Source organism: Poecilia mexicana, unplaced genomic scaffold, assembly GCF_051168715.1.
Source record: "Poecilia mexicana isolate PSO_F unplaced genomic scaffold, ASM5116871v1 scaffold_9, whole genome shotgun sequence".
Lineage (NCBI taxonomy): Eukaryota > Metazoa > Chordata > Actinopteri > Cyprinodontiformes > Poeciliidae > Poecilia > Poecilia mexicana.
Window position 1 is genome coordinate 29,651,783 of NW_028263378.1, and position 12,771 is coordinate 29,664,553.

Below are 12,771 nucleotides of genomic sequence, written 5' to 3' on the forward strand. Positions count from 1 at the left end.
GCAGCTCAGGAGGGGAACGCAGGGGAAGAAAAATGGGCTCGCTGGTGTCATTTATATGGATTAGGATGGAATTTCTCTTTTTTTTTCTATATGAAAACTGGAACAGATTGTGGAGCTGATGAATGTGGAAACAAATTTGTTCTGATGTGTTCCATCTTTATTTAATCTTGAGCTAAAGTTTGGAAAGAAAGTAGCCCGACTATAAACTGCAAAAACAAAAAAAAGCATGTTAAAACTGTATAAGATCACAATACATCTTGAAATCAAAATCTTGAAATCCTGTTGTGGTTATTTCAGCTGACGCACACACACGTTTGTTTTTCTAATCATTTTAACAATTTTTAAAAATGGATTTCCATTCATTTTAGTAACAGTATTACTGTGTAACCCTAACCAGGCCTGACCTCTCAAATGACCCCACCTGTGTTGGATCAGGTGTCACAGTTATGCTCAGAAACGTCGCATACAGACTTTCAGACAACATTCACAGATGCAGACTTTCTAAGAAGACAAAAATAGATATTTTGTTAAAAGTATTGGCTGCCATACAGGTTCTAAAGACATTGAAAGTGAATATGTAAAATTCCAGCAAACATAAATTTTCCCATAATGAGCGAATGTTTGGAGTGAACGTTCAGACAACGTTTGAACATTTGCTTGCTAGCTGGGTTGTCATCTTGAAGTGAATGTTAAAGAAACGCTGCTAGAGATGTTCTATTTGGTTATCTATCAATGATTAATCATTCAGCAAAGCAATTTTTCACTAGTATTATAATGGCAATCTTCTCTCACACACACGCTTTGCACATAAAGCTAGTTTTGTACATCAATCACACATAACTCTTGTAATAACCTCCTATGCTAAGGTTTTCCACACTGTAGCTGTTCTCCAGATGCTTCTTAATTATTTTTTTTAAGTCGTCCTCCCAGTCTCTAAAAGATTAGAGGACTTCAATGTAGGTTGATCAGACTATTATTTTGACCTGAAAGCCTCTGTCCAGCAGAGGGTCACCTTGTTCACAGCAGCTCGTCACCAGGGGAGCAACGAACCACAGAAGATGTTTAAACTTGAGTCGTGTTGCTAGTCTCTGTAAGGAAGGCCATCGGTGGATAATACAGACACACAAAGGAGGGAAAAGATGAGTGAGGAGAGTCAGAGTGGTGTGACCTGCGACTAATTTCACTTAAAAAAAAAAAACAGCGACAGAAGTTTGGTCAAAACCAAAGTGTATATAACGTGAATATGTTGCATTTGACCTTCGCAGGTGACTTATTTTAAACCTTTGTAAACAAGAAAATCTGAAAAAAGAGAATCTTCCGACACGTTTTGTTTGAGACAAAATATATTTTTTACACATTTTCTGAAAATGGCATATTTATATTTCAAACTTACAAAATTAAGTGTAGTGATTAATCATGACTAGTGTGATAAATCAGATTAATTTTTTAAATCAACTGACAGCAATACCTATAACTGAACTTGTTACACAGTTAAAATCACTTTGTGTTACTTGAACAAACCATAAATACAATGTTTTATTGCTATGTTTATTCTATAACTTTGCTTCTTAGGATCTTCCAGCTCGTTCCTGATGAGGTCTGGATGTTTCAGCTGTATATGGGGTTGCTAGGTTAAGAATCCTTATTTAAGCTGCAACAGCCTGACTATCTTGTTTTCGCTCAGTTAATTGAGAGCTATTAAGTTAGCGGTTTGCAGGGAGCGCGTTGGCAGTGTGACTGATCAACAGTGCACTCCTCCTGGTGGACTGTTTCTAAAGGTGTTGTTGGGCCGAACCTCATGCTAAATGAGCCAGCTGCCATCTGGCCCATTCACAGGCTGGAAGCTGAACCCGCTCCTGCCACGGCTGCAGCGGGGCGCCCCGGCTGAAAGGGCGCCCCGGCTGAAAGGACGGACACTAAATCCCAATGTGGACCAAGCAATGCGTTTGGCTGAATCACAAGAGGGAGATGTTTTAAAGTAGACCGTATAGCATGAAATGGACTTCCATGATGAAATCATCGCTCAAAAGTGTTTTCATCCCCTTGAAGAAATAAAACGGTCGCACTCGTCAAATCCCAGATATGACCGGTCTCTGAATTTGTGCAGAAAGCAAAGATTAAATATCCCGAAGCGGTCGAGCATTAGCCGGGAGCATCTCTGAATCGAGAGTCAGATTGAAAAGCCGTCATCCTTTCTTTCTTTAGAAAGAGGACCTTGATAAGCTCAGTGCAATTTCCCCATCTCCGAGTCTGCCACGGAGGCTATAGATCTATTTTTATTGTCACAGGGAGCGCTGAATATAAAGCACGGCCGTGAGCAACAGCTTGATAACTGCAACTTGTGAGCTTCGACGGCAGCTCTGAGAAGGTGAAAAACAGAGCGCTAAATCATGTCTGCCACGACCGCGTCTCCAATTAACAGCTGTGATGGGCTAGAAGGAACCCGGCACGTCTGCTGGGATGTTTGGCAGAGTGAGGACTGACCTCAGCTGCCTCAAGAGAGAGAACGGATAAAATGAGGAAACACTCTTCAGTTCACAACCACCTGAGAAAGTACAAAACACCGAGGGACGGTATAGTTGCTAGGACACTGATCCATGATGACACGGCTGATAGGGTTCAGACGGTGTGTAATGACTCTGGTCTTTAATGTTGTCAAGAGGCCAGTTTAGATTTGTGAGTCAGGCTGAGTTATGGTAAATGTCCCGTAATTGTAAAGCTTCATTCACTCACCAATTCACACATTCACACACTGATTTTTGGCGCGCTGCGGCATTGTAGCCACAGCTGTGAGGCGTTTGTCAGAAAACTGTAGTAAAACCGAGCAGACTCTGTGAAAGCAGACCCTCGTGGCTACAACCTGACCGAAATGCAGGACAGCAGAGCCAAATCTGCGTTTGTGAGAACGAGGTGAAAAATCCTGAACAAATGACGCCTTCTTACACTTCTGAACTACAAACAAAAAGTTAAGATGTGTTTCTAGGTACATATGCAAATCCTGAAAAATAGTCAATTTTGTCGCCGTGGTAACTCGAAACTTCAGCAGAAGTAACAGTACACATCTGAAGTCTAAACATCAACAAAGTTGAAAAAAGGAAATAACATAAAGAAGTAAGGAACAGAAATAATACCAAAACCCAAAACTAACTCTCAGTCTGGGATCCTGACGGAGGTATATTAAGAAAATATAGCAGAAAATTTTGGGTATTTTTTTGAAGTTTTGCTACTCATTTCTACTTTTTGATTTTTTTTTTCATTGCTGAAAATGTGGTCAAATAACCATAAGTCTAAAGATATTTGAAAAAAAAAACAAAAAAACAAAAAACAAAACACAGGTTAGTGTAAAATGCCCTATTATTATTTTTATTTGTTTTGCAAGAATACTGACAGAGGCTAAAAGGTCTGAGACAAAACAGCTTTGAAAACTTTAGGAATTTATGAAAACAAAGTCAGCTCAATGTCCACACACCATGTGTGGTCACTGAACAATGTCTGACTTTCATTATTAAAAAAATAGTACAATGGGATCCCTTCTGGTATAAAATATTGGGGTATTCCTCTACAGCAGGTTTATGGAAAAGATTATAGGCTGCAAAAGCATTTTGATGGAAGATGAACGTGTGACAATAAAAGGCCACATTAAGTACACGAGCTGTTTCATAGCTACTTTTAAAAACAAATGCAGATATGAGAAACTCTGCATTTGAAACTCCCCATCAGTCAAACTATACGGAAACATTCATGTTGTCTGTGTCCAATAAACAAACATACTTGGGGGGCAAAAACATTGTGTATTTCTCCATCCAGTAATGCTGCGTACAAGCCAAGTTGAAAGAACATTCCCCAGAACAGGCGTTGTTACTGAGTTACACGGGGAAAGAGAAACAGAGAGACTGAAATTGTTCATTTTTAATGTGTCAGATATGGAACATGACTGACTTGGAAATAAGCCTTTTGTTAATTGCTGGCTTAAAATACTGTTCTACATTCTCCACAGGTGATACTGACTGAGATAACTATACACATCACTAAAAAGATGCTAAGGTGTTAAAAATATAGCATCACAATGATGAGGCCATGTTTTACAGGAAGTGCTCTTATGATGCCTTCAGACTCGACGTAATTGTCATGTCAAACCAGGCGTCCAATTTTGAAGTCAGATGCAATATTTTTAACTGCTTGACACTGAATTGTGACAAAAACATAAAATAACTTTGCACCAGTCATTGTTTTTTCAACCCTTTTTGTTTTCAACATCAATATTCCTCCCAACCAAAACGACATTATGTCTCAAGTGAAATCATATTTATTGTGACATTACACCAAATAAACCATTTGTTTGAAGATGTTGCCGTGTTGGGATGAAGTGATTTCTGAATAAACTTTGGAATAAAATCTGTCTCTGTTTTAATGTTCAATGACGAAACTGGATTTGTGTTCACGTGTTGGGGCGATTGGGAAGGATAACTAGAACCTGACCGAGCATAAAGGTCATCCATTCCACAGATTTTGTCCATCAGTATTCTAAGTGTGTGGAGAAAGCAAAGAAAAAGTTAGTGCAGGATGGAACAGAGTTAACAGAGTTTCCATGGTGACGGGGCCAAGGTCAGTGCCAACATGGGACCAAGCAGGACCACAGCAGCAGGTCTGCCAACACGGCTCTGTCATCCTGTCCCAGACTTGGCAGGTAGCATGTTTGTGTTGTTGGACGTGTTCTGGGCACACAGAACATTAAAGGCAGCCTGTCAGCAATGTTACACCACACACATAAAACACATGATCTGCTTTATCCAAACTGGCTGACCAGAGAAACGCACACTATTCTGCATTTCAAAAGAAAGTATTTTAGGAGAAAGTCTGTGTTCAAAGTAGAAAAGATAATATCTGAATATCCAGACCAGACTCAGTTTTATACATCAGAGTGATGTCAAACGGGATTATGATCGTGTGTAAGACAAAAACACTTGGTAAGATGTGTTTCTGCAGTCCGCTGATTAGGACTGAAGAGGCAAATCATCCCCATCAGGAAAAATCAGCAGCGTCTGCATGTGGAGAGGAGAATTAGCCGCAGCGTGCTAAGTCCGGCAGACAGCACCGAGAAGGGACGAAGGAGGGAATGTTGGATGAAGAAAATCTCTTTCCCATCATGCACTCAGTGCACTCATCATTCTTCCCTTCCATCTCTTCCCATTTTTCGCTCCTCTCTCGTTGGCGTTCTGCTCGGCCGTACGCTTTCTCTGATACCCCGCTGCTGTCCTCACACGCCTCTCAGATAGCAGAGGAAATGTGCAATCTGACACCGAATGTTGCCATAGGATGAAATATGCATCAGCTTCCATAAAGACGGAGTTTAGCGCCGCGGTGCTGCCGAGCAGAAAGTTGATGGCAGGAGAAACAGGAGATGGAGAAGAAAGACAAAGACGGGAAAGTGGCGGGCGGGTCGTGGGCTCGATGAAAAGGCCGTCTGGGGGTTCAGCTTCCAGCTCAGATAACCAAACGATTCAACAACCTTTTATTCTTTACAAAGGAGCCGTTTATCTGTGTAGGCTGTTGGACTTTCTGCAGGTTTCTGACAAGAGTGTACTGTGCAGCCTTTGCAGTGACCTCATGTTGATGGTTTTGTCAAGTTGCTTTTGCCAGCATCGTCTTGGCTTCCGACTTGTTCCAGTCGCACACCAAGTCGAGGCTGCTAGACAGCTGTATTTACAAAACTTGGAAATAGCAAATAATCCCCTCTCCTCCCTGACATGTTTGGCGATTTGATCAAATCACTGGATTCATGCCATATAATTTATATGACTATGTCATCATGGCGCGCAAACCGATGTGCAGCACCTTATGACCATTTTTACAGCGATATCAACTAAATACGGCAAAATTAGGCTACCTCTATGAGTTGTTTTTATTTTAACTCGTTCAAGAGTCAACAGAGAACATCGAAGGAAGTACGGTAGGAAGGAAAGTAGAGAGGTGGTAGAAGAACTGTTTTTTTTTTTTTTTTTTACATTTTGGACGCTGTAGCCTTTTCCCGTGTCCCATCAGATTCTTTATTGAAGCAAAAATATAACCCAAGAGAAGCACATTGTTCCTCTATTGCTGCTGGCTGATGTTGCTTCTGCATCAGATTTACAGGCATATTAGAAACACGTGAATTCAACGCTCTGACTCAGGACTTTTGCGTGCACAAAAATTGAGACAGTGTTAAAATTATTAATTAATCAAATTAAGGTGCTGACGTTTTTAATGTGGGCCCTCTGGAAAAGTAATTGCCCACACCTGGTGTAGCTGGTCCAGGAGGACATCTATGTAGCTGAGCAAGGCAGAGAGAAATGAGCAGAACTGATGCAGGTGTCTCAGTTTTTAGAAATTAAATTAAAATCACATGAATAAGCTTGTTCACGTGATGAGTCATTAAAAATCACGGCAGCAATGGATGCAAACAGATACATGAAATATATTCATAATGCCGCCATGGCCAATCAGAGCAGACATTATTCAGTTGTTGGAGAGACAAACCCCTCATTCTTGAAAGAGGCGACTTATGCAGTGATTTGGGGAAATTGCAGTGTGATTTAACAGAAAAGCTGTGGATTCAAATGACTCAACTTTTTATGAACTGTGATGCATGAACTGTGATGCTGTGAGAGATCTGGAGGAGCCAGCTGCACACTGACTGAAAAAAACTAAAGCAAACCGTCATCCTTCTACCACTTCCTGTCATATTCTTCTTCTTCGTTTTCATCAGTAGTAACATCCGGCTGTTGATCATGTGACTGGTGTGATGCGCAAAATGTTTCCATTGCAGTTTTGTGAATTACATCTATTTTGATACAGCTGAAAAACCTCCTCATCCTAATGCAAAAAGTTTTTTTTTTTTAACTGCCACATTTCTATCAAGCAAATTTATTTTCAGAATATCATTTTCCGCAATTTTGAAACGCAGCTATTGTTTGTAGATGAGACCAATTGCAGTGGTGTCTTCTGTACGGCAGGAGTTTCAAAGAAGGTTAATCTGAGCTGCAGTCATTTATGAGCGAAAAGGAATGGGGAGAGAACAGGCCCCTGGGGGACCAGGATAGGAGGAAGACCCCTCACCTGTTACTGCCAGTTAGTCAGGAAGCTGAAGATTCACAGACAGGATACTGTACAAACTAACCAAGTCTTAACTAATGAGCGTGAGCCTGATCGGTTTAGAGCAGTTCCTGCTCTCCTCTCATCCTTCACCGGCATAAATGATTTTGTGAAACTCTTATTGACGCACAGTGACCAGGAGACAGGCAACAAGGGCAATTCTGTTCCTCCCTTGTAAAACAGCAATAGCCTGTCAGGCTGGTGGAAGTCCAAGAAGTCCCACTGACAGTCGCAGCACAAGTCAGAGTTCAGATTTACAGTGAGACGGGCTCCAGGTTTATGGGCCCTTCTGGATCACACAGCCAACATGTTTTCAGTGGAGGAATTGATTTGATGGTAATTTATGACTCCCAGCTTGAAGCACAACCTGATGAGCCACATGCGACATGTTATGCTGGTTAGCTTTCTATATGGTGTCTGATTAGATGGATCATTAATATTTATAAAAACGCCTTCCTTAACAGCGAAATGGAAAACAGATGAGGTGGAAATTAGCCGGGCACAAATGTAAAACTATGCGGATCTGCATGTTTGGAGCAAACGTTTGGCCAATCAGCAAGACTTGAAGCAGTTACAGGTTCTCAGATATAATTTAGTTTAAAGAACAGCCGTTGCTGTATTTTAGAAACTGCAGAACTCCAGAGCGCCTGAAGATTTTCTGCTAGAGAGTAGAATCCATATGGGAAAAGATTGTATTTACAACCATTTTAGTAATCAAAAATGTAATAAGGGTTGAGAAGGTAAAACCTACGAATGGAATAACTATGGATTTTTTTTAGTATGATGAAGCCTATGCAGTTTTTTAGATTTACGAGATTATGGGCAAAGCATAAAAAAAAAAAAAATCATTTGAAAATGGAATAACCTGAGTGTACGATGGTAATAACTTTGCTTTTCTTTAGGAAGACGATGTCCTGAAAACAATGTGGGTTACATTGATGATGATATGTGAGACAGATTCCAGGTTGTTCATATAAATAATAAATCGTCTTCATACTCCAGGGTTACTTGTTAAGTACCACAGGACTCTACGCTTGGACCAATTCTTTATTTATATTTGCAACATGAAAAACCATCAGACAACATGGGATAAACTTCCACCGTTATGCTGATGGTTCTCCACCATATCCATCCATAAAATCTGATAAATCGATTTATCAGGCATCTCTTGAAGATAGAAAAACCTTAATGACACTAAACCTTCTTCGTTTTAATTCTGACGGGACAGAAGTTGTCATCTTTGGAGCAAAACCTCTGAAAAAAGAACCTGGTTACTCTGTCACTTGATCCTTATTCCTCATGGAGAAGCACTTTTATATTTTGTGACTTGCAAAACTAAAATCTGTGTCTGTGCACTGAGAGGAAAAGTTGGACAAAGAAATATACATCTTTTTTTTCATACACAGGTATGTAGATTTGTTTGGCAGCATTTCTGTGGGATCATGGACCTTAAATTGAAGTTTTTCTAGTGTGTGACCCTGAACCGTTTTTGTACTCGTATTTAAGAATTTGGAGAGGCGTCCGTACCTTTCATTTCCCCCATGTCCAGGGTCTGCCCCAGCTGCTCCAGCAGATCGGCTCTAGTGGCGTTCTTCTTGTGCTTCTTCCCGTCGTAATGCTGCTGAGCCATGCCGGGGTTGTTGAACCAGGCGTTGCATAGCTGGCAGTATCGGTCTGAGTCACGGCGCTGTCGCGGTGACATCATGGGAGAAGTTTCTGGGGAGTTCTTTACAGGACTGTGGGATGCCTCTGATAGGAAAACCAGGAAAGAAACAAACGTGATGATAAACTCTCCTCAAACGTCTGCAATTTGGTCAGCAAGTTTAAAGAAAAGGCTTTACCTGCAGTGAGGCTACAGGTAAATCTTATTTATCGACGCATCAATCTCAGGCTGATTTAGGTCTGTATGTTAGGTCTATTGTTTCCTATTTTGCCATGCATGCTGGTGTTTTGTAGAACGTTCGTTGCAGAGGTTTCATCAAAAGCAAACAAAGTTGAATTTCATTGAACAGCAACTCCTTTCATGGATCTCATTCTGAAAAGTCCCTGTGCAATAATGGTGTGGAGTTCACAGTGTCCTGCTGCAACACGACCAGGAACGTTACTTTTATGTAATGATCATGTGACCATCTGGTCATTCCAATCTTCTACGAGGCGGTCAGATAATTCTTAACCAAATTAGTCAGACAGCCAGAAAAACCCAAGATTATCTTCATCCGTCATGCATCCCTTGGTAGGTGAAGCATAATATGAGATTAAGTTTTATAATTGTGTCATTTCTGTGATGTTTGTAATATAAGAGCATTGATTTTTTTCCCCCACAAAAAATGAAAGGCAGATGCATAATAATCTGACAAATAATCAAATCTTAGACGTAAACTGAAAAAACAATTATAGGGTCAAAAAACAATATGCCAACAACTCCATTCGATTCAGTTTGAATGTCTTTCATAGTTTTTCAATTGTGATTTCACTAAAAAAAATTTCAGAAAAAACTATTTTATGGCCAAAAACTGAGAATAGTATAAAATACATTCATGACAGACAGACAGAGACATTTTATCCATCTTGATGGATAAAAATGATGTAAAACAAAAAAACCACATCATCCTGTTTACACCATATACCATTTTAAACTTAGACATCCATGGACCATCCACACATTGCTTCCTGGGATGCAAAGTGGTTCGAGTCCTCTGTGCTCCTGGAGGTCTGGATTTGTGGATCCCACTGCTCTAAAATATCTACCAAAACATCAACACACTAAATAAGAAGCTGAGCTACAAGCTGCCTTACAGCAACTTATGCTTCCGAGTTTTCTAAAAATACAAGAACACAGCCAGCCATCAGGGGTGAAAACACAAGTTTGCCTTAGCAAGCAGAAAGGGAACAACGCAAAGGATTTAACAAGCTCTGATCTGCAACGCTGAAACGGCGGCCGCGGCCCTGATTGGAGCCCTCAGAATAACAAGCTGTTATCTTCATTAGATGCCTGAAGAGGAGAAGCTAAATTCTCCTTGGCAAACGGAGGAAATAGCCCGTTCTTCTCAAGGCGGGGCCGTTTGTACTTTCACGCATGGATGACGGCGTTAACCCCAAACACCGCCCTGGGCTCCTGATACAAAATGGCACTATCAGCTTAATCGGTTTTAACACTCCAGCGCTCAGCTTACCCTAAGTCAACATTTAGTGCTGTCCCATTACGTACCATTACACCAGTCAACATTTCAAAATGGCAAATCCAGTGGAAAAAAAAAAGCAGTCTGTGAGGAACCTTAGCTGTCAGCACGTGGCTGAAGCTTCCCTCCACAGCAGCAGGCGCTCGGTTCTGCACAGCTCTCATCCGAGGCTCGGCGGCTGTAGGACGACCTCTTCAAATAACTAATGCAACGTCAGACCACATTTAGACCCTCCTGTCGGTTCAGTGAGCAGCTTTAATGCCTTGTCCAGAAAGCATGGCAATTTAGCTCAGGTATTATGAAATCAACAGTCTTTAAACGACTCTTGTAGATGAGACGCATCATGAACAGCAACATGCTGGCAGTTATCTGGCAGCCTGGGATGACAGATGAAAACAATACAGACATCCTGCTCTTCTGAACTCACAGGGAGGGAAATATTTACTGAATCCATCACAGAACATAAACAGTTACTGAAGTCAACAGCGTGATGTGTAACCATGCTTTATGTCTCATAATTATAGCTTCTCGTTTTATAAGCAAACTTTGAACGATGCTGCACATCATCAACAACTAATTTCAGTTCAGTGGATGTAAAACAATGCACATATTTTGCAAGGCCGTTGTTGGCAATTGCCATGATTGGATTTGCAGTCGTACAGAAAGTTATTAACCATGAATTCTGCAGTCTTGAGATAATTCTGTAACTACAGATGTATTATAATTCTGGCAGACAGCCAGGCTTTAGCTGAAGCTATTTTAAGGTAGATTTACAGTTTAAACCGGGTGTGAGAGGGGAGTGGGGGGGAGGGGCGCACTAATAGCACCTTTGTGCTTTGACCTCACTTCCTGTTGCAGCGCCTGGATGTTCACCTCCAAATTTTTGTAACTTGGCCTGAATGTGAAGCGCCGCTCTCACTCAAAATGGATGATTTGGAAGTTGTTCATGTAAAACAGGTTTACCTCCAACAGCACTCATATTATCCCTCTATGAGGGCTCATTTTTGGAGAATGAGTATAAAATGACAGGTAATCTGTTAAAAAAAATTAATTAAATGAATCATTCCCAGCTCCCCCCAGTGATCCTACTGTGACTTGCGGAAATACACCAGTCTTGATCAGAAACAACAAATCAGAGCCAGGAGGAATGTCTTAGCAGTGTCAATCATGCTTGTGCATGCACTGCTCACACCCGGTTGCCGGTGTGCTGCAGAAGTGCTGATGGCGGAGAAACACCCTGATGTTCCAGGTTCTGGACTGCCTCCGTGAGGGAGGAGCCGTCAGGCGTGCTTGTTCAAACTCAAAGTCCACAGTTTTCTCAGAACGTCCTACTATATCTTAAAAAACTGATGCATTGAACTGAATCGTCCTGTCTGCATCGCCTGCACCTGGTTGCACACCGAGGGGCTTTCATATGACCCAACCCAGGATAATAACAATTACATTAGAGGATAGTTTTTCAAATAACTAATATATCCATTCAACCTTTTCCCAGCACCGGCTCCGACACACCCACCAGTCCATCTTAAAGAGTCACTGACTGGCAGTCTTGTAGGTCTCTACTGCCACTATTACATCATTATTTATATTTAATAGGTAAGGTGAAGTAAAGGTGAAGCTATCTAAGCAAATAAATGTGATATTGGCCTAACAGTGTTGAAAATAACGGCACAAAACCAGCAAATTCAGGGGTTCTGTCTTCTAGCATTAAAGTGGAATATAACAGTCATCCTTTTCATTACCTGTGGATGGTAACTGTCTCTGTCTCAATACTCCTGTAAGCAGCTGTAAGGATTGTTCATATTTCAAGTGTTTTTACAATGGAACCTCAATTCAGCACCTATGCTTTACAGGATAATGATGAAAACACTGAAGTCTGCTACCAAACAGGTGTGTGTTCTGTAAAAGTGTTTTCCAAAAGCTTATTTTAGCTTATAGTGTGTAGCAGAAAATCTGAAGAGGATCCAGCCACCTCTGGACAACAGCTTTCCTCTGTAAGGAGTCAGAGGGAACTCATTTTGCTTTTTGTCAAAGCCAAAACATAAAATCTAGTTTTTAAATGAAGGTGTGAAAAAAAGCGATCCCCTCTCCTCCATTAGTCATCGCTCAGAGTTCTAGAAAGGTCCATCTGAGGTCATTTGATTAAGTTGACCTCATAGCCATTAAAGTCCTGATCCAACTCAGAGTAAAACAGTCATAAAGAAAAGAATGAATAAATACAGAGATGCCAACTAGAGTTTAAAACTCCAGGTAGAATTAAGTCGCACAAATAATAATTGACATAAACTCTGACCTAAATTGCTTGAAACGTTACTTGGAAGAAATTACTTATGCAAATCCCCAAGTAAGTATCACCATTTTAAATCAGAAGTATTCCCAGTCAACTCTACTTGTCTATTGCAACAGTTTGTTTCTAACCTGCAGTTTCTCACACTTGGGTGTGAAGATGAAGGCTCTTAAT

The 12,771-nt window shown here is 40.9% G+C and overlaps 1 protein-coding gene across 3 annotated transcripts in view; it reads right to left on the reverse strand.

The window, feature by feature from the left end:
• Positions 1-12,771, reverse strand: part of zmat4a (zinc finger, matrin-type 4a) — an 81,889-nt gene that overhangs the window by 15,793 nt on the left and 53,325 nt on the right. For all 3 annotated transcript variants that reach the window (XM_015006545.2, XM_015006546.2, XM_015006547.2), the window contains exon 5: positions 8,659-8,880. In XM_015006545.2, coding sequence (XP_014862031.1) covers positions 8,659-8,880 — 222 coding nt within the window. The remainder of the gene's footprint in view (positions 1-8,658; positions 8,881-12,771) is intronic.